This window comes from Palaemon carinicauda, chromosome 6 (genome assembly GCF_036898095.1).
Source record: "Palaemon carinicauda isolate YSFRI2023 chromosome 6, ASM3689809v2, whole genome shotgun sequence".
Classification (NCBI taxonomy): Eukaryota; Metazoa; Arthropoda; class Malacostraca; order Decapoda; family Palaemonidae; genus Palaemon; species Palaemon carinicauda.
Window position 1 is genome coordinate 126,233,792 of NC_090730.1, and position 23,687 is coordinate 126,257,478.

The 23,687-nt window shown below is 39.7% G+C and overlaps 1 protein-coding gene across 1 annotated transcript in view; it reads left to right on the plus strand.

Moving 5' to 3' along the window:
• The first annotated feature begins 9,880 nt into the window (after positions 1–9,880).
• The window catches only part of LOC137643225 (DE-cadherin-like), a 144,761-nt gene continuing 130,954 nt past the window's right edge, over positions 9,881–23,687 (plus strand). Inside the window, exons 1-2 of the mRNA XM_068376071.1 lie at positions 9,881–10,057; positions 10,249–10,410. Coding sequence (XP_068232172.1) covers positions 9,881–10,057; positions 10,249–10,410 — 339 coding nt within the window. The remainder of the gene's footprint in view (positions 10,058–10,248; positions 10,411–23,687) is intronic.

Below are 23,687 nucleotides of genomic sequence, written 5' to 3' on the forward strand. Positions count from 1 at the left end.
GTGTTCTCCTCCTCAAAAGAGGAACACCTCCGTCACCTGCGCATCGTGCTCGACCGCCTGCAACAAAACGGCCTTGTAGTCCGGTACGACAAGTGTACCTTTGGCGCCAACGAAGTATCGTTTTTAGGGCACCGCATCACTCCTGAAGGTGTCCACCCCCTCCCTGAGAAGGTAGCAGCCGTTCAGAACTTCCCCGTGCCCTCGACCGTCAAAGCTCGGCAGGAATTCTTGGGCATGATCAACTATTATCACCGTTTTCTGCCAGTCATTGCCGCCACTCTTGCTCCCCTCTATGCCTCCCTCAAGGGCAAGCCGAAGGACCTGAAGTGGGGTCCCCTTCAAGAAGCAGCCTTCTGCAATGCAAAGAAGGCCCTATCAACTGCTGCGGCTCTCACTTTTCCTATCCCACGCGCCCCTCTCCTTCTCTCCACCGATGCCAGCGACGTCGCTATTGGTGCAGTACTCGAGCAGGTGGTCAAAGGCTCGCCCCGCCCATTGGACTTCTTCAGCAGAAAACTGTCCAAGGCAGAATCGGGTTATTCTACCTTCGATCGAGAATTGCTGGCGGTGCACTTGGCTGTCCGTCACTTTCGCCATTTCTTAGAAGGTACGCCCTTCGTCATTCGCACAGACCACATGCCTCTGGTGCACGCCTTCACTCGACAGTCTGACGCCTGGTCCGCCCGTCAACGCCGCCATCTCTCCGCCGTGGCTGAATAAAATTGCACCCTCCAATAAGTCCCTGGGAAAATGAATCCCGTTGCTGATGCCCTGTCAAGAAACACGTTGGCTGCCGTTCAACTGGGATTGGATTACAACGCCCTGGCTGAAGCCCAACGACAGGATCCAGAGTATCAAGCTTGTAGGACATCCTGCACGTCCCTCTGTTGGGAAGACTTTCCCCTCAAAGACTCCAACACCACCCTCCTCTGTTACGTCAGTACTGGTAGACCGCGACCTTGGATTCCTGCTCCCATGCGCCGACAGGTGTTTGATTTCATTCACGGCCTTTCACATCCCTCGTGCTGTTCTACTGCACAGCTGCTGAAGGCAAAGTTCATTTGGCACGGCATTTCTAAGGATGCTAAGGATTGGGTCCGCGCCTGTACTTCTTGCCAAACTTCCAAAGTACATCGACACACGGATTCAGGAGTGGGCACCTTTCCTCAACCTCAGCGTCGTTTCGCACACATTCACATCGACGTTGTAGGCTCCCTACCCACATCACAAGGACATCGTTACCTGTTTACCGTCATCGACCGCTCCACTCGTTGGCCTGAAGCCATTCCCATGGAAATTGCAACGTCCGCCTCATGTACATCTGCCTTACTCTCTGGATGGATTTCAAGATTCGGTATCCCTGAGCATATTACTTCTGACAGGGGAACCACTTTCACCTCTCAATTGTGGACGTCATTAGCGAATCTCCTGGGCATCACCCTACATCAGACAACGGCCTACAACCCCGCTGCCAATGGAATGGTTGAACGTTTTCATCGCACCCTCAAAGCAGCTTTGATGTCCCGCTGCAAGGATTGCAACTGGTTTACTCAGCTTCCCTGGGTCCTCCTGGGACTAAGGACCACTCCTAAAGACGCCCTCGACGTCTCGGCAGCTGAAATGGTGTATGGCGACCCGTTGGTCGTCCCTGCCAAATTTTTTCCTTCTACAACCTCCTCCGACGATCTCCAGCGCATACGTCACGTCGTGGGAAAATTTACTCCGTGCTGCCAGACTTACAAGCCCCCAGCGAAGCATCACATATTAACGGACTTGCACTCTGCAATGCACGTCTTCCTGCGCAACGACACCAGCAAGCCACCACTAACGCCCCCTTACACGGGCCCTTTCCTTGTGATCCGACGCAGTCCGAAAGCATTCCTCCTAAACATTCGGGGGAAAGAAGACTGGGTCTCCATTGATCTTCTAAAACCTGCTTATTTTCTGCCAGATGACCCGCCTACAGTTCGCCTCTCTAGATCAGGGCTCCCTATTTAACAAGTATGTCATTTTTAGGGGGGGAGCCATGTACCAACCGTGTTTCACACAATTGTACATAATTCTTTTTGTATATATTATGCTTGTTGTATCTTCGCTCTTCCCTCGCACTAAAACGAACATGAAAATTCATGTCTGGTTTTTCCTCTGTAATATTGTCTGTCTTGTGAACTTGTTATGTCCTGTTGCCTTGAGGTTTTGTATATAAAGAGAGTGTTCTACAATAATATAACTCAGTCGATTGCTTCCTGCCTTTGAGTTCACAACCCTCTCTCGGCTCCGTCACAAAAGACACGTGTCGTATCCGTAGAATAAAGAGCATCGAGTAGTTGCCGGGGATTTGGCTCTCGATTGGATGTTTGCGATTATGAGGACTTTCCGTAGGTAGTGTGACGGGGGACGTTCTGACATTTGTTAATTTATTTTTTCCTTTTAACTATCAGGTTTTGTTGTAAACAAGTATGTAGCGCAAGAGTGGTAGGCTTTAAGTACTAGTCAGCCGTAAAATGACGAGAGAGAGAGAGAGAGAGAGAGAGAGAGAGAGAGAGAGAGAGAGAGAGAGAGCTTGCCTAACGATATAAAGTTATACAGATTTTCATTGGAGAAAGCTACAGTAGTGTCCATAAATAGGCATGAAATATTATGTATCCATTTAAAGTAAAAAGATAAAATCAAGTATATTTCTATATTTTTTTCTTTTTTCTTTTTTTTATGCAGAAACATTGTAAAAGTAAATGGGATACAATTAGCCTTTTAATAATGTACAGTAGATCGAAGGTTTGGTAATCAAGGCAGATTTCTTCAGCTAAAACTAAAAAGTCTAATTCTTTTAAGAAATTATAAAATGGAAATAAACGGAATTTTGATACGAAAAAAGGTAAGGGCAAGGATTTGACATTAAGTGTTTCTCTATTTTCAGAGGCAGGTAAAATGCACTGACGATTACCATAGTGTACTGCATAGAATAGGTTGAGTTAATACAATTTCCAAAAGGAAAATAGCTTGAATAAATTGAAGTATTGACATAAGTAATTTATATGAAAGACGTCATATGCGGAACTGTATCTGTGTAGAAAGATTAGAGAAAGGACAAAATCGAATATAAATAAAATTGTTCTTTAGATTTTTCAACACTAGTTTGCACCACAATTATGCACGTTATAAATACATCAATATAGTAAAAAGAAAACGTGAGTTTCACTAGAAATAAAACAGAAGAAAAATGTCAGTCAGGAAGAAAGCTGTGTGCATGTAATATTATTCATCTCCCCCGTTTCTTCACAACAGCTTTCTCATCCTGATAACAGTGATAGTGCTTAACACTAAACATCATGGTAAAACATAGACCTTCCATGCTGCGAAGGGCTGACTTGCTTTTTGAAAGTGAGACAAATGTAACTATTAATTGAAAGTTACTTGCAAGTGAATATAACGAATATTAATTTATAAATCATATGATTTGACTGCAGTTTATTTTCTATTAAACATGTGACTGATATGTAGATTTGTTCAATTTTTGGACATCTGTATAGGAATCAGCTTTTAATAGCTTCAAAACTGTTGTTGGAGAAAGCAATCCCTTACCTGTACCAATAATAGTTCTTCACACCACTGAACAAAAATATAATCTTTTCTAAACAGACGTGACTAGATCCTTACCTGGCAGTGCAGTTTGTCTGATTTACAGGTTTCTCTTTCTCAAATGAAAGATATTATTTTCTTTTATAATGTCGGTTAAAGTCACAGCTTCCTCTTGCCTTCAACAATAAAAAAATAGGGTTTGCTTATTGTTACAGACTCGAAGAGTTACAAATGTGCGCAGCCGAACAGCCGAATTTTATGATACCCAACATCATACAAATCAGTAACTTATGTAAAGCAGTTAATCATTTACTCTTTATGGAGTTCCAAAAGGGAAAAAGCTGGTTTTCTATCTGATTAACTTTTTTGGGGGGATACCAGTAATTCACTGTAAAATGTAAAGTGATCTTAAAACCTTTCAGCAACAATGACATCTTTAAGAGAGAAATTTTTCTTGTGTGAACTGTGTAGTACCAAGTTTAGCTTCTCCCAATGCTATCTGCTGGAAATTAGAAGCAATTAGTTTAATTCCTTTTACCACAGGTTTACCATCAGTGTCTGACAAATTGTTGCTTTTGCTATCCTTGAGTTGCACTATGGCCTAATGCATTTGTGTGAAAGTAGGCCCAAACTCGTCCAGTGTATGTGTAGCTTGCAAATGACAAATTGCTCCAACTCTGCCTTACGACTATATGAAGAAGTAATTTATGGTCCCTATATGGTAAAGTATGTACCAACAAGAAAGTGGCCTTGCGCATGATAAATACGATTACAGTGTAATTGCGCGTTTGAAATGAAAAATGAACTGAGGAGAAACGTAATATGACAATGAAAACCGCAAAGAATAGCAAAGTCATTGGACACTATTTGACTTGAAAAAAGGACTCTAGAGAAAGCTGAGAAACGGCAGATTTTAGAAAAAGATTATAGAAAAATACTAGGGAATAGACCTGCAAAGGAGGTCGCTCCAAAAAAAAAATAAGAACCTTTGTAATCTACTGTACCATAAAGGTCAGTGGTTCTTGTTGGAGGTACTGAACCCCGCAAGTGTCATATGTATACTCATCGAACTCTTCATAGTTTGAAATATATATATATATATATATATATATATATATATATATATATATATATATATATATATATATATATATATATATATAGGTAAATGATATAAAGAAGAAAAGAAAAAGAAAGTTACACCTAAATATATCGGCATATATTTCTAATTCAAGACATAGGTATATATTGTATTAGTGCACAATATGAACCACGCATTATTTGCACACAGAATCACTGTGTTAAAAAAAAATCAATAAACTATGAACTTCACACAAAAACAAAAACATAAAGAGTACTTATTGCAAATCAATCTGACTTTTGCTGAAGCCTCTCAGAGACAATTTCAGAAATCCGCGGCTTACCCTTGGCAAGTCTCACTCTCATATCATTTGTGTTGTGTTACCTCCGCTGAACCCCTGAGACTACCTGACCGAACCCCTGGAGTTCGATCGAACACAGGTTAAGAACCACTGATATAGGTGGTGTGAAAATGCTTCACTGCAAAATGGTTACTTTAAGATACTAACCGAAATAAACATATTAGATCACTTTTGTAGACGTTCTGCTCTTTAAATGCATTTCACTGTCTGTTTCACAACCACATTTTTGCATGCAGATAGTTGAAAATTAAATTTGCTGTGCATTTTCGTAGATGGTAGGCAAAGCTTCAGAGTGATTGATGAGGAGCTATTATAAAGACCGTTCTCACCAATTTATCAGCTTCCTGTAAATTAGGTTGGTCAATCATGAACGTCAGAGGCAAGAGATAGATCATTGCACTATTAATCAGGGTTCTAGCTTTCTCTCGCAAGCTAGAATCGGGCAGGATGAAGCAATGTTTGCTGATGTTTCAGTAGGTGGACCTATGTGCCTTACTTGTAAGAACTCTAAGATTGTGTTCACTAATGAAAAATATCGTGCTGTGAGCGAGCTTTAAAAACGGAACCAACAGTTGGGCATACTATTGTAGATACATGCCAACAAGAGACATGCCGACAGATGGATAACAAAATTTGTTCCATTGTTGGAAAGAAAAATTTCATAAATATGCTTTACCTGTCAACCCTAGGTAGCCTTATTAATAATGAAAGAATTCAACAGAAAATGATCTCTCTCTCTCTCTCTCTCTCTCTCTCTCTCTCTCTCTCTCTCTCTCTCTCTCTCTCTCTCTCTAACACACACACACACGCTCCACAGCACCTAGAATACAATAGGTATTCTAGGAATCCAAGATGGACTATTTTCACAGTCTCCCTGGAGATATTCTTATCAACAAGACTTCTTGTGTCTTGGGATGAGAGGCGACAATTAACTTGGTCTGTTATTAGAGTTGATACTCGAAGGCTAATCAATATTCCGTCAAGGGTTTCTTACTGTGTAAATTTTTGTTTTTTCTTATCTTCATAATTTGAGGGTTTGTTTCCTTTAATTAAAGTATCAGGAATCACGCCCAAAAATCGGTAATAATTGCTGATGTTGTGATGGAACGTTGATTTTCTATTGTTTCTGAATTTTGTTTTCGTTCACAGGAATATATCGGCATTTACTTAAACTTAGTTATCCCTAATCAATGTCAGTGAGCATAGATATTCATAATAATCTTATTGCCCCTCGTATACAGCGTGTGCAATAGTTAGAATATTATGTTTTGAGATACACAAAGGACTTCATATCGTTTTCTCTTTATCGGCAGTTGTGTTTGTAGTATGTTAGGAAGGATATCATTTATATAATGAGCTGGAGATTTGTCTATGATTCCCTCTGTTTTTCACTTTCATCATTTCTAGTGAAGTTTTTGTTTTTTCTGCTCAATCATGTCTGTTAGGTAAAAAATGTTTTTAGAGACTTCAAGTGAAATACAATTTTTGGCTAAAATTTCAATTAGGTATAGTGATCAGGTACTTCACTATAATATATATAGATGGAAATAGGTAAACATGAACTTAAGGAAAAATCAGTGTCGCAGGATGCAAATAGAAAAAAAAAAGGAAAAAAACCCTACACCTATAAATCTAACTTACTGACAATAGTCTCTAAAATACTTTTCCTTTTCGTGCTCAGAAGACTTTGGCAAATTGATACAAGTCATATGTACATAAAAATAAACAAAATAGATCCTCCACAACAAATATTTTACAAGAGTTCAGTGTAGAAATATAGGTTAATACAAAAAAATGTAATAAAAGATGTGAGTGGAGAGATTGTATTTAGCTTGCATGTGAGCCCGAGTCAGTGGAGTATTTTGAAAACATAGGGTGAGAGACGCAAGACTTGGAAGTGTTGGTATAAGGAGGAAATTGCTTGTTAAAGTCAATTTGAAGGAAGTAGGAAAGTAGGAAAGTAAGAAAGGCAAGATACCAGGACTTGATGAGATTCCAAAAAAAAAGGTACTGAAGTCTTGAACAGAGAGGCTGTCCAGTGTCTGTAAGGTATGTCTGAATGATTGGAAAGTTCTCAAGAAATATGTAAGAGTAATAATTGTATTGTTTGGGGGAAAAAGTTGACTGCATGTACTCTCGAGGCATGTTGTTACTCAGTATACCGATGCATGTTTGGGGTAGGATTTCATTGAGAAAGACAGGAGGCAGAAGGACTCGTTGTAAAAGAACACTATTGGTTTGGACAAGGAATAAGGTGTGAGGATTGAATGTATGCCATAAAGCAGATATTTAAGAAGTTGGAGAGTTGGGAAAATGTAGGTTGTCGCATACATAGACTAAAGAAAAGGCATATAAACTGAGTCGTAGAGAGGCAAAAGATAGAGTTTTGTGGATATATAGTAAAGATGATAAGCTGGTGAGTATGACTGAATGTTTTGTAATGAAAAAAAAAAAGACATTGTGGAGAGAATAACTGGTCTGATGTGAAAGTGCATCTGAGACCAGGGTGTTTTATGTCTCCATTGCTGTACAAAACTCGTATGAATAGGATGATGCAAAATGTCAGAGAAACGACAAGGGTTGTAAATGGGAAGCTGTGTCATAAGAAAAGGATTGTGAATAGAGTTTAGAAGGGTTGATGTTTGCAGATGAGACTGTGCTTACTGAATACAGCAAAGACACTGTAGAAACTTGTAAAAGGTTTTTAATGTATTTGCAAGGAGAGAAATTTTTCAGGGAAAATGGGAGGAAGTATATAATTATGAGGGCAAAGGGAAACCAGGGAGATGGAGTATTGAATGTTGATATGGATGGTGGGAAAATGGAAGTGGTTGATTCATATTTGGATTTGGAAATAAATATAACGGATAATGGTTAGTCACGGGAAGGCTGTATGATGTTTATGAAAGTAGAGTAAGATGCTTGAATTGTTCGTGGAAGCCAACATATGAATGTTTGAGAGGATTATTTAACCTACTTTCCTTTATGGAAGTAAAGTGTGGATGTTAAGCCCAAATAAGAAAAAGGTCGAGGATCCTTAAATGAGCTGCGTACATAGTATAGTTAGTGTACGAAGAAGTAATATGGTAATAAATGAAGCGATGACACAAGTAAAAATTCATTGTTAGTGGAGGATGGACCAAAGTAGTTTGAGGATATTCGATCATCTGACAAGACTAGGAAACAAGAGGTTATTCAAAAGACTGCATAGAGTCGAAATGGAGGTAAGAGGGGAGGGAAGCCTGGAAATATTAGGAAAAATAGTAGGGAACACACTGGAAAAGAATGGCTCTACATCCTGTAAGTGAAAGACGGTGATAAATGGCAGTGTCTATAATGGATTCAATGGGCTGATGTTTTAGTGTTAAGCGGCTAAAGGTGTGAAAGTTTACTTCACTGGGAGTTTGTTAATGATTTAGGAATTGCAGGATAAAATTCACAGCTTTTATTTTGGTTTGATAATTGTCTAATTAGCTTCTGGGTGCATGTTAATAAGGGATTTAAGAAATGTATGCCTAAATTAAACAAGCAGTTTTAAGAAAATAGAATCAAACTCCGGATCCGTTGATAGGGTGGTTAGGTTTAGTTTGTATAGCAGAGAATCACTAACGTTAATGACATCCAATTGATTTGGCATTTTAGTGGATTTTTTTACGAACTGACATATTTTGAAAAAAAAAAATAATAATAATAATAATATGCATATAACTCCATACCAAAAAAAAAAAAAAAAAAGTATTAAAATTTTGCCATTGGCGACCTTGACAATCGGAAACTCGATGATATCGGGGTGATCAATTTATCATGAGTTGTATTTGAGACCTTAACATTACTTGTAATGGAAAAATAAGTGAAAATTACGATAGTTGTGAATTTTTCTTATAATATTTTCCTTAAAGAACAAGCGTAAAGGAAGGATGAGTATAGAGATAACCGGACGATTATTCTAAGTCATAAACAAACGAGCATTATTGGTAGTCATCATTAGCTAAATGGAAACCAACACTTTTAATAAAATTACTGAGTAGAATTTTGTTATTCAAGAATATATTGATTAGTTCATTCCCCTGGGTTAGGAAAAATTATATTTAATGTCGATGATAGCTCAGTTTTTTAAAGTCAATCTCATGTTTTTTTATTATTATTATTATTCGTTAGGAATTAGTTTATTGTTAGAATTGGAGGTAGTGACCATACGAGTAAATAGTTTTCAAAGTGTTTATTCCAAAGCTTTGACACACAGACACACACGCGCATATATATATATATATATATATATATATATATATATATATATATATATATATATATATATATATATATATGTGTGTGTGTGTGTGTGTATGTATGTATGTATGTATTTATATAAACGTATATATATACGTATATATACATATATATATATATATATATATATATATATATATATATATATATATATATATATATGTATATATATATATGTATATATATATGTATATATATATATTATATATATATATATATATATATATATATATATATATATATATATAAACATACATGGATGAAAATCAACACAATATCGTGTTCAAATAGAAATAGATTTCTACCTCATACTTGGGATCAAACCATATATATATATATATATATATATATATATATATATATATATATATATATGTATATATATATATATATATATATATATATATATATATATATATATATTTACATACACATCTATATGCACGTGTGTGTCTGTGTGCGTCAAAGCTTTGAAATGAAATGTCCACCCTTTCTCTTCCCTTCAATGTCTGCTGATCCCAGAGGGCACTAAGGCCACATCACCTGGCTGTTGTGTTCTTAGTGCTGTGAGAATGTTATTAGGAGCCTACCTGACTCTAGAGAAGACTAATATTAAGTTCTCCTTTCTTCCTGGCCTCGTCTTCTCTTCCAAAACAGAACTAATAGAAAACATTGTCATGAAGTCCAGGAAGTGTGATCATAGGAGTGAAGAATACGTAACTTCTACTGTTTCTCTCCTCACAGTAGGAGTGAGTTCCAAGTGTTGTTCCATAGGGAGAAAAACATCAGTTCTTGCAACTCTCGTACAGCCTAAGCATACACAGCTGGTAGGGAAAGAAGGGTTCCGTCCTATGTTTCCCAAATCTTCGTGCGTGATGTCTCTCTCTCTCTTTTGGAAGGGAAAGAAAAGTAGTATTGACCAAAAATTTTCTGGTAACAGGTTTCCAGAGATGACAACCAAAACTTCAGATTTGATGCCTGCTGCAGATTTCCAAAAACGACAACTGAATCTTCGGATGTGATGCCTGCTGAAGAAGTCACTGAAGTACAGGATAACCAATCAGTCTTACTCTTCGGAGTCTTAGTTTGGTTTCTCTACAAGGTATTGTTGGAATAACAGAGCTCTATGTGAACCCTTCCTTAGGAGGAAATTGAGATATGAAATGCACTAGGGGTCACGCCCCAGCTTCCAATGCAAAATATCATAGGGAGATTAATCACAAGCACTCTTGGTCAGGATACAGAGCCTGGCTCTCACGATTGTTTTCGAACCACCAGCACACGCAACGAGTTCAATGTTGTGATGAGAACACCTATGACCAATCTTCCTACTCAATTGCAAAGAAAGATGACAAGGACCGGAAACAAATCTTCCCAAGAACACAATCATAGTACATTCTTGCCTCATATGCAAGGTTAGAGCTTGTTTACCAAATATGCGTTTCTTTCCCAAGAATACTTTTAGTATAAAGTTCAGTGTTTACACACACTTGCTGAGCACTACACAATTGGATATTTCGCATTATTCTTCAGAGACTTTTGGGTCCCAGCTCTTCTATTACACATCACGATGGAAGAAAAACCCAGGACCATAATCATCGCTTGTACAGACTGCTAGATCTTACCATCACAAGCGATGAGGTTTTTTTGTGCCTTGCCCTGTGTATTTCATCTCTAAGAGAACTCTCCGATTTTATTCCCATCCTGCAAAAAAAATTGCCTTGAGTTTGTTCTTGATCCCCACAATCTACGTTTCCAATGGGATTGGCCATGCACCGAGATTGAGAAATTTTACGATTGCTTGTGGTGATTGGAAACCTTATGATTAGTAGGGAAATCTGAAAAACACCACCTGCAATTGGGAACCTAATAATTACTAGCTGTGAGCAGAAACCTGATGATTGCTAGCCATGTTTGAAAACCTGACGATCGCTGACCACTGCTCCGAAACCTGATAATCGCTAGTCACAATCAGAAACTGGATGAATGGTGGCTGCAATCAGCTGGCCTGGATTGGCTGGCCACAATCGGCTAGCCACGATTGGCTGGCCGTGATTAGCTGGCCCTGGCTGGCTGGCCAGGATTAACTGGCTGAGATTGGCTGGCCACAATGGAAAATTGATAATCACTAGCCATGATCGAAAGCTTGATGATTGATGGGTACAATCACTGTTAGTAGTCCATCGCAGAACCAGGTAACCAGATATGTCCTTCCACCTGCGTCTGTTTATGGTCTCTTTATCCCAGTCCACACTCGCAAACTTTCTTAGTTCATCAATCCATCTCCTATCCGGAGTTTTTAACTTTCCTTTTGTGGATTGGAAAGAACGGATAGAAGAAAGTGGTTGTATATATACATATAAAAAAGAGAGTAATAGTAGCTCAGAAGATAAGAGGCAATTTGAAAAGCTTCAAGACATGTTATTAGACCATAATATGCAACAAATAAACCACGTTCCAACAAGAAAGGAAAATGTCCTAGATCTAGTATTTGTGAATGAGGTGAATTATGTTAAAGAAATAATAGTGTATAATACGGAAATTTCAGACCACTATGTCATAGAATTAATAGTCCATTCCAAAGCAAGTGATCGCAGAAATAATCAAAGCACAAAACGTTGGGAAGGATATGGAAAATATAATTTTTATAGTAAGAATATAAAATGGTAAGAAATAAATGAAGAACTGAACAAAGAATGGAAAAATGTATTCGTAAGTGATAATTTACAGGTAAATACGGACATACTGTACAAAATACTGGAGAAAATTGTTGAAAAATATGTACCAAAAAAAAAAAAAAAAAAAAAAAGACATGCACACCAAGAGACAGAAGGATCTTATTTAAGAAAATTAGAAAGTGGAAGTAAAATCTTGCAAAAGAAAATAATGTGTGGAAAATGATGGAAATAAAAAGTAAGATAGAATATGCAGAACAAAAGATTATACAATCGAAAGAAAAGGAAAAAAAGCGACTTAGAAGAAAGGACACTTCAAAATATAAAAAAAAAAAACCCAAAGTACTTTACTCCTATGCAAGAGAGTTGAATAGAGGGATATTAGAAATAGGCCCTATAAGAATTGAAGGACGGTTAACGAATGAAAAAAAGGAAATATGCAACATATTGGCAGAAAAATATAAGAGTGAATTTACGCCAAGAATTGCGAATGAGAATAATGAAACAGAAATGAGAAAAGAAAAGGTTGAATATCTAACGGATATAGATATTAGTGAACGGATTATGAGCGAAACGAAAAATCTATTTTTGGGTGAGGTAGCCATGTAGCCATGTCGTCCTGATGGAAGTTCCTAAAAGGTAGCTTCCTAGGGTATATTTGACTACAGTGATATTCCCAGAGAATTTTACCTTAAGGTATCCAGAATTCTAACTCCTGGAGCGAATATCCCTAATTAAATCTAACAGGGATATCGCATAATATCAGAGGACGTATTCTTGACACGTCACATAGCTATCTTCACCCCAAACAGTATTAACGCTTCGAGGGGTTACAGTGACAAGAATCTAAAACGGGGATGAAAAGAGAGCCGTTCCCAAGGAATCTCTCCTATTCCGTTTCCAGTGTGTATCTGACGAAGGTGGCAGCGCCATCTCCATTCCTTGTAGCGATATACGAGGTGCTACAGATACTGTATTATAGGGAGGGGTCAATAAGCCCTTTTACAATAAAAGGAAGGGCGGGTCCATCAGGACGACATGGCTACCTCACCCAAAAATAGATTTTTCACTTCGCTCAAAATCCGTTTTTGGGGCTCAGGCCATGTCGTCCTGATGGAAGTTTACCAGAGCATTACAGTATCTGTGAATTCTCAACCGGTGCCGTACCCTCAAGAAAGTAGTTCCTGGTCCGTCTAGACCTAGAGACCTATGATTTTACCGTCATACATCATTTCATCTAAGCATGAACTATGTTAGTGCTTCCAGCCCCCTACAGGGAAGAGTCGTACTAGACTCTGGAAAAAGTCTCGAGGAGTACATAATAACTATGGATGACCAAATGACAAACTTGTATAGTGGTCTCCCCCTATACATCAGAAAGCAAAGTTTGTATAAGACTGACCAATGTCAGTATGAATTCCAGACATATCCCAAAGGTATCTACTCTTATTAAACTATTGGATAACAGTTGTATCCCTATAGGAACACATTTTGCATCTCTACCACCAACCCCTTAGGGTACAACGTTAACCCTTCCTAAGGAAGGGTTAAAGCGAGTGGATTTTTGCTTGAAGAAAGGAACAATCTTAAAAGACATTCCATGTTAAAATTATCCATATTTTGATTATAATGCTCAGTACATTTCTAATAAAATGAGTGTGGGCGAATAACACGCAGGGTTCACTATGAACAAGTTTATTAAAAATTTGATAAACATACATATCAGGTCAACATTTATAAAATTTATAAAATGTGAACGATATTAAAGCATAAAGAAAACAGTCAACAGAAAATATTGTTTCGTTTACCAGGAAACAGATTTGCCACTTCAATCGAATCCTTGATAATAATGATATAGTCTGTATTACTGTTTATTTACACTAGCGTAAGAAACGCTTGGCACAAGTGTCCGTATTATGATATAGTTCACCAAAGTCCATGGAACAGTTCGTAAGGACACGTTAGTGGCCTATCGCTCAGTGTGTAGTAACAGACTGTGACTACACACTCACCCTCTTAATTAATCGTCCCAAATTAAGTACACTGTTCCTAGGAGATTTGAACAGAAGGTTTAAGAATTCTACCTGCTGTTACCACAGACCTATTGAGTTGCTCAACTTGCTTCGCATAGTGCATAAAGAACATCTTGGAAGACTACCAGCCGGTGTACAAGCGAAGATGTTCAAAGTCCATATAATTAAAGAAATTTTATGGAAGAGGCAACTTTGCTCGGATCATGACTTGCAGGTGTACTGTCTGGATCCGCTTTGCAAATAACATAGGTGAGTTTCACCCTTAGTTGTTTCAGAGATAAAATTTGAACCCGAAGTTTCTCCTTTGAACAGCTGTCCTCCCTTAAAGTCTGAAGTTCTATGAAGATAGACCTTTAGGCACTCCACTGGACATAGAGATGCATCTTCCTTCAGAGGGCAGATTCTCTAGGGACCCCACCTGTTGGTGGGTAGCTTGTTCCTGGCAAGAAACGCTGGGTCTGGAAGCAGATTCAGTTCTCCTTTCAAGAACTGGACGTGGCCTTCCCCTCTCAAGAGAGCCACTATTACATTAACGCTAGCCCCCAAAGCGAGTGAAAACAAAAACATAACTTTTTGAGTTAAAGCCTTCAAAGCGCAGTCCTCATTATTCAAAATTAATGCAAATGAGGAACCTTATCTTGTGCCCATGAAATGGGTCTTAGAGGCGCTGAAGGTCTTACCTTAGCACCGACCTTCGGAATTTTAATTAAAAATTGTCCTTAGAAAGGTCGACCTGAAAGGTATATAGTATCAGTCTTGTCAAGGCAGACTTGCACGTTGATAATGTGTTGGCTGCTAAACCTTACTCATGAAGGTGAATAAAGAAAATAAACGGAAGTCAATCAAGAATTCTTTTTGGTTTCTTCGCCTTGACAAACGACATCTACTCGCTGAGTCAGGATTGGATCCAGTAGCGGTACAAACTTCAGTCGTAGTTCCAATGCCAGAGGGAACTAAACACCGATTGACCACTTGTGGGCCACTATTGCCGCCTTCCTTTTGAAGGATCTCATATTGAGGATCTTCAAAGGAGGTTGTGCAGAGGGAACAGATAAATCCTGGACCATCTGCTGCAGTCTAGGGACATAGTGTCCAGTGCTTCCGCTAGCGTATCCTCGTATGGGGACACATTCTACTTGTTGTCTTTCGTCGCAAAGAGGTCTATCTTCAGTTCCGGGACTTGGCTCAAGCTGAGGGAGAACGATCCTGCGTCTAGGGACCATTCTTACTCTATCGGTGTAAACCTGGATAGAGCGTCCGCTGTCACGTTGCGGACTGATTGAATGTGAACTGCTGACAGGTGCCATTTCTTTCTTTCCGCCAAACGGAGTATGGCCAACATAACTTGGTTGATCCGAGGTGATCCTGACCCTTGTCGATTCAAGCATCTCACTCTCACTTCACTGTCTAGAACCAATATTACATGGTTCGAGTGGCGAGGAGAACTTTCATTAGTGTCAGATGTACTGCCATGGCTTCTGGAAAGTTGATGTGGAATGACTTGAAAGATTGGACCAAGCTCCCTGGACTCTCTTCTGGTGAGAGTGGCGTCCCCAGTCTTCCTTTCAAGCGTATGTATGGATATTAACTGACGGGGAGGAGGTTGAAGAGGTATTGATATCTTCATCTGCTTGGCTTTGAACCACGGCTTGAGAAGCGTTTGCGGTCGAGTCGGTAGTGGTCTCATCAGATCTCTTCGCGCGTTTGATGCGTATTATCTCCAGACTCCTGTTGCATCCTTTAGCTGTGCTCTTAGCACTGAATCTGTTATGGAAGCAAACTGTAGAGAGCCCAGCACTCTCTCCTGTTCGCGTCTTGATATCCGATTGGATATCAATAATCTCTTGACAGATCCTGCTATTTCTTTCCTCTTCTTCCCAGGAATGGAAAGTTGATGTGACTCCAAATTCCAATGGATTCCCAACCATTGAAATTTTTTTAGCTGGAGATAGTCGAGACTTTTTGATGTTGATCTTGAATCCCAGATGTTTCAGGAACTGGATCACTATCTTAGAGGCTTGCATGCATTCTGTCCTGGATGCTGCCCACACCAGCCAGTCGTCCAAGTAGGCCAATACTCGGACTCTCTTTAGGCGTAATTGATGGACGGCTGCGTTCGCAAGCTCCATGAGAATAATTGGGGCTATGTTTAGCCCGAATGGTACGGTTCTGAAGGTGTAAAGTCTTCTTTGTAACTCGAACCCTAGGTAGGAGGAGATGTGACGATTAATTGGAACGTGCCAATAAGCGTCTGACAAGTCTATGGAGACTGTATATGCCCTTTTTGGGCAGTAGAGTCCTTTTGGGTTGAAGTGTGAGCATCCTGAACTTGTAGTTCACTATGAACTTGTTGAGTGGTGACAAGTCCGAAATGACTCTTGAGTTTCTGAGTCCTTCTTTGGAACACAAAACAGCCTGCCTTGGAACTTGATGGACTTTACTTTTCGAATTACTCTTTTCACTAAGAGTTTTCGGACATATTCTTCCAGAATGGGGGTAGATTGTTGGAAGAACTGAGGAAATGGAGGTGGAGGACTGTTCCAGCACCAACCTAGTCCATTCTTTATTAGGCTGTGGGCCCAGGGATCGAAGGTCCAACGATCCCTAAATAGATGCAGTTCCCTCCTACTGGAAGCATCTCGCTTCTGCCATTGTGGACCTGAGGCCTTGCCTCCTTAACCGCGTCCTCCCCTGAATCCCCTTCCCTTGAAGGGCGTCTAGAAGAACCTCTGGCTGTTTCTCTAGCTTTTGATTGAAAGGAAGAAGTCTGCCTTTCAAAGGCTGGGTTAAAAACTGGCGATTGTGTCGCCACATGTTGAGGTACCAACTGGTACGTGGTTGGAGGTTGTGCCACTATCTGAGGCACCACGGTCACAGGAAGTTGCTGTTGTTGCCGTCGGTAGGGCTTAGCCAGCCGAGAGGATAGCCTAGGCCTTTTTGTCTTCTTCTTGGGTTGGGGAATCCAGAGAAGACTTCTTTTAAGGTTTAAGCCCCACTTTTGGAGAAGGTTCCTATTCTCCGTGGCTGCTTTGTTTACTACCTCTTTAACTACTTCGTTGGGAAAGAGGTCTTTACCCCATATGTAAGAAGAAATCAGTCTCCTCGGTTCGTGCCTCACCGCAGCCGAGGCAAACACGAACTCTCTACAGGCTCTCCTAGCTTTAATAAAGCTAGAGAGATCCTTCGTAACTGTGGCCAGATGGGTTTTGGCCGCTACCATGAACGTGTCCTGTTTCTTGGGGTCACTTGACATAGTTTTTTTTTTTTTTTTTTAAATCGTTTGCAACGACATCGATGCCGCAAGTCTTTCTTTCGTCTCTAGCCCTCTTGGCAAGAGAAACTCCAACAGCTTTGGAAGTCCCTCACCAAACTGACGTTCGGCAATATCAGCTTCCAACTTCCCTATTGAGAAGGTAAGGTGAACGTCCTTCCAGTCCTTTTGGTCCAATGGCAAGGTCAGGGATAACGGCTTGCATTCCTCCATAGAGGGGCATGGTTTCCTTGCCTTCGCCGCCTTCAAGGCTGCCTTATATCCCTTTTCTATGAAGGGAAGGGCTCTGGTTGGAGAGGCCACAAAGGAGGGAAGCTTCTTACTCAAAGCTGGCACCTTTGAGTTCGTGAAGCCCCTCTCTTTCATCGAGCTTGCTAGTAATGCCTATGCATTACTATGGTCAAGGACTATGACCTCCTTCGGCTCCGTTTCCTCCTTTGAGTCTGGCTCCTTCATAAGACGGACGTAGCAGTCCGGGTAAGAGTCTTTGTTGGGCCAAAATTCCACGTCTTCCAGGGGAATTGAGCCCAACTTCTTCGATATAACAATCTTCCCGGTTGTCATTGACATGTGTTCGGCATACCTCCAAGGGTTGGTATCCGAGCACAAAGGAAGATCCTTCACGTTGAGTTGCTTTTGGAGCTCACGTGATGCTGTGAGTCTGCGTATCTCCAGTTTCATCCCAGCTTCCTTTTCATAATTCTTCTTTTGTATTTGTTGAATCATTTCAATAATAGAAGAAAGAGTCCTTCCCAGATCATCTGGGATAGCAGACGATGTAGAGGGAACAGGTTCTGGGGACGGAACCGATGTAACCGACACCTCCTCGATTCTTCCTCTTCTATTTCTGGAGCCTGGGTTAGCTCCTCCTCCTGACCTTCTCCCAGATGGTCCTTCTCTGTATAATCTGACACCTCTGACATCCTATCGTCCAATTGGATGTCTTGAAGGGCGGCCGAGATTTCAGAATCTATCGGATTCTGGACGGTTGGTATCTCCTCATGAGGCTGAGGGATGACTGCATCAGTCGATGCCTTAGGGAAAAGGTAGGCCCTCATCTTCTCGTTTGAAAGGTAGGGGCCTCTGAAAACTCCTCACCCAGGTTCGCAACTTTTCTCTAACAGCATCCCTTGACTCCACTTAGGGGTGTCAAACGCCTCGGTAATCAGGTTAGAATATATGATACATACCTGAGGGTTCTAATATCGGAGATCACCTTCGGAGGCTGTGCATGCTGTGTGCCTCCTGCATAACTCATGTCCACAGAAGTTCTTACTGCGGACATTGCAGAACATACTCCCGCACTTCGGATGGTCCTCCTGTAAAGAGAAGAAAATCCATGAGTATCAAGTGAAGGCTTTTCACTTATTGTTAATACATGTAGCTTATATAGTAAAGCTAAGAAAGAAAGAAGGAAAGACACATACTTGTATTTCTTGCCCAGCCAATTGCTGTAACCTCCCAAGATATTAAAACTAAGGTTAATTCTTATTCTAGAATACCGTATATATTTTCCTAGGCGGAAAGTTAAGGTGTGGCTCACACCTTGAAATAAAGTTTTAATATGCTGGATAGAATTAATACAGAAAGAACTCACTTTCTATATATTGTACGGTCTCAACAAAAGGTGTACAAGATAACATTAGGTATGTTGGAAGAACTTTAGTGTTACAACAAACTCTGTACTGTAGCCTTATTAATGCAGTGTGTACTACACCACAAATATAGTAACTACTGTACATCGCATGCTGTCGTGCCGGCCAGCACACGCCAGCACGTACCGGCATGTGCTGGCACGTGCCTGCCAGCATTTACCCCTGTATAGTTCAAAGGTATGCTACCTATAACTAATAGGCGGCAGTTCACTGGTTCATTGTGCCGGCCGGCAATCACTGCGGGTCGGCAACTGAAAACACTAGCACCCGACTGCCGGCCCCTAAACGTAGTGGCGAGCAGATCTCGGGATGTGCTTCTACTGCCGGCAGGCAAAGGTAGTGATACCCATGACGGCCGGCAGTGACTACGAACCAGAGAACCTCCACCTACCCGGCTGCCAGCCGTTTAAGCCGGCAGCCGGGCTAGGAGTACAAGGCGGCATTGCCATATGACCTTCATCCAGAACGAGTGAACATATGGAAGGGGAGAATGTAGCATTCAGGCTTCCATAGCCTGCCGGGCTCTACCAGCAGAGAGACCAAGGGAGGTCTGGGGTTCACTCTGCAGAAGAAAAAAGGGGTCTTTGCTGGCCTGCATGTTATTGCCAGCCGGCAGAGAGCTGAGCCGGTCCCCCATCCTAACCTATACTAGGTATAGAAGTAGGACTGGCTAAGAGATGTGATGGCTAGGCCATCACTAAGAAAGAGAGGGGGAAATGGGATAAGGGCCCTGTAAACTTCGTTCTAGTATGAGACACACCCAGGAGTTAGGGAAGCTCATCCTAACCTAGAGTTTGTCTATAGAGAGGAAGGATGGCAATACTTGCTATCCTCCTCCATACCAGAACCAAGTTAGGTGTAGTTATTTTGCCAGGCAACGGAGAAAACACATTCTCCGGCCCAAGAATAACCACACAGGACAGTCTGCTAGACCACTAGAAGAAGGAATCATCTCGTGCAGAATCCTTCAGATGTGGGCTAGGGAAGCAAAGCCTCCTGTGTCTGCACCTAACCTAGCAAAGGAAACTCATCTCTATGCTAGGAAGACGCAGACCACAGACTAAAACTCTGATGTTCTGTCCCAACCTCGAAAACCAGATACTCTGGTTAGCGGGTCAGGGCAGACCTATCCTAGTATAGTTATACCTGAACATTATTCAGATAGAACCACTAAGACTAAGCCTAAGGCTTACTCAGAGGGAGAAAGGGATTGAACTTATTCTCCGGAGAAGAAAAGAACAACCGGGGATGTGTGCGAGAGTATACTAAAGCCCCATAGGCTACTAGCCTAGGTGCGGTGAGAATCGATTACCTAAATCACCGAAACTCTCTCGTATACAATCTTGGAGAGGAAAATTCAACAATATCTTACATGTATAAAATATTTGCATATAGCTTCAATAACATAACACTCGGAAAACTTATATCATGCATGAAAGTACTAGGGCCAGACGTCCAGGCTACTAAGCCTTGCGAAGGGCAAGATCGGTTACCTAAATCACCGAACTGAAAACTAACGGCATTATATAAGAATTCCTAGAGGAGCTAAATAGCTAGATTTATTAAAGCGTAAAAACCGGGAACGTCGCTCTGGCTAACTAAATAACCCATATATAGCGAGCAACAGCATCCAGGATGCCTCCGGTAGGCAAGAGCTCTTGTTTATGTTAAAATCACTTTTGAATTAATTCAAAATGACAAGAGCTTACATTTATACAAAGTAAAGATAATTCTCAACTTTCCAGAGGCAGAAGTGGCCGGAGAAAGCATCTTGACGTTGAATAAAATCCAAAAATAGGAGAGAACACAAGGGAAAACACTGAGTAGTAGAGCTACACGAAAAGGAATGGAGATGGCGCTGCCACCTTTGTCAGATACACACTGGAAATGGAATAGGAGAGATTCCTTGGGAACGGCTCTCTTTTCATTCCCGTTTCAGATTCTTGTCACTGTAACCCCCTGAAGCGTTAATACTGTTCGGGGTGAAGATAGCTATGTGACGTGTCATGAATACGTCCTCTGATATTATGCGATATCCCTGTTAGATTTAATTTGGGATATTCGCTCCAGGAGTTAGAATTCTGGATACCATAAGGTAAAATTCTCTGGGAATATCACAGTAGTCAAATATACCCTAGGAAGCTACCTTTTAGGAACTTCCATCAGGACGACATGGCCTGAGCCCAAAAAAGCATATATTGACAAGGCTATAAGCGAAATTAAAAATGGATTGGCAGCCGGACCAGATGGAGTTCCAGCGATTTTGTTAAAAAAAACTGCACACACTATCACGAAGCCGCTTGCAATACTGCTAAGACAAAGTGTAGATATGAGCGAGATATATGTTAAACATAAATTAGCTTATATAACCCCTATTTTCAAAAGTGGATCAAGACTAGAGGCAAGCAATTATAGACCTGTGAGTCTGACATCACATATTATGAAAGTGTATGAGAGGGTAATAAAAAAGAAAATAATGAATCATTTGGTTAAAAATAATTTGTTTAGTATAGGTCAACACAGTTTTGTGCCCGGAAAAAGAACACAAACCCAACTGATAGCACACTATGAAAACATATACAAAAATATGATGAATGAAAAATATACAGATGTGATCTATCTAGATTTTGCAAAAGCCTTTGAAAAGGTAGACCATAATATATTAGAGAAAAAATGAGAAAGCATAATATTGTGGGAAAGATAGGAAAATGGGTAAAAGAATTCCTGCAAAACAGAAAACAGATAGTGGTTGCAAATGACGAGAAATCAGATGAAGCTCAGGTAATATCTGGCGTGCTACAAGGTACAGTATTAGTTGCACTGCTATTTGTTATTATGATCTCAGACATAGACTGTGATGTTAAATACTCTGTAGTGAGAAGTTTCGCCGATGACACAAGAATAAGTAGAGAAATTATTTGTAATGAAGATAGGAACTCACTACAAAGATATCTAAACCAAATATATGAATTGGTTTGATAAATAGGATGGTATTTAACTCCGATAAACTCGAATCAATAAATTATGGAAACAGAGAAGGAATGGTATATGCATACAAGGGACCTAATAATGAGACAATCACAAACAAGGAAGCAATTAAAGACCTTGGTGTAATGTTAAATAGGAGTATGTTATGCAACGACCAAATAGCAACACTGTTGGCTAAATGTAAAGCAAAAATGGGAATGTTATTCAGACACTTTAAAACAAGAAAAGCTGAACACATGATTATGCTTTACAAAACTTATGTACGTAGTACACTCGAGTACTGCAATGTGATATGGTACCCACACTACCAAAAGGATATTGCACAAATAGAGAGTGTACAGAGGTCCTATACTGCTAGAATAGAAGAAGTTAAGGACCTTGACTACTGGGAAAGACTGCAGTTTTTAAAACTATACAGTCTAGAAAGGAGAGGAGAATGCTACATGACAATACATGCATGGAAGCAAATAGAAGGAATTACTGAAAACATCATGGAGCTAAAAATATCAGAAAGAGTATCCATTTTGCTCTTTTTCTATCTCTTAGTTTTATTTCCATAATCATTCTTTTCATAGATATTTGAGTTGTAACTAGCTTATGTTCTAAGGTTTTAGTATGACTCCACGTTTATGATGCATAAAAAGGATCATCTGGTTAAATACTTTTCATTTTAGAGAAAGTGGCATTGACATTCTACTTTCATAATCTCAGTTTGTCTACCAAATGCTCTCCATCCCCTGATTATCCTTATTTTAATTTTTACCCTCATATCCTGGGGAAACATTTACTGTCTGCCCTAGGTATATGCATTCATTAGAAATCTCTAGAGGTTCGTCCATAACTCTTATTTGTCGTCTCTTCATTTTCAGTGAACATTATCTTAGTTTTACTCATTCATTTTCAGTACTACATTTATGCTTTTTCTATTCAAATCTTCTTTCATCTTTTGTAGTTCCTCCTATGATTCACTAAACGCAAGTTGTTAAGGTATACCTCATTAATATTAATTCCTACACTTTTCCCTTCTAAGTTATATATATATATGATATTATATATTAATATATATATATATATATATATATATATATATATATATATATATATATATATATATATATATATATATATATGTGCGTGTGTGTGTGCATGTGTGTATATGATTATGTACTAAGAATATGCTCTATTCTCAAGAGTGTGTATTCTTCAGTTATATAGTAATTTTATAGATCATGTACTAATATGAAGAGGTGTGAATAAATATCATATTTGTAGCGATCGTGAAACAGTTTTCACACAAAGCGTTTTTAATCTTCTTTTATGATGGCAATATTTAGTTAAACATTTTTTAGATATAAATCTAAATTACGAAAAAATATCAAGAAAAACGATTTTGCCTAGTATTATTCTCTCTCTCTCTCTCTCTCTCTCTCCTCTCTCTCTCTCTCTCTCTCTCTCTCTCTCTCTCTCTCTCTCTCTCTCTCTCTGTATGGCCTTTCTCTTCCCACCATTAGATGATGAACCAGTGAAAGTATTGCTGTCAGACCGGTGTGTAACCACGTCTTAGACCATTCAGGATTTTTCATTTCCATCGCTCTATCAATTTTATGGTAGATTTTCGTTTCCTGCAGAGGCCTAAGGCGGTTCAGTGTGAGTAATCTCACCATGGTGCCTCTTAGTAAGAGATAGCATCATGGAGTTGGTAAATGGCCTTCCTCTCAACGTATGGATCTATTTTGTCATTGCTAAAAATACACTTT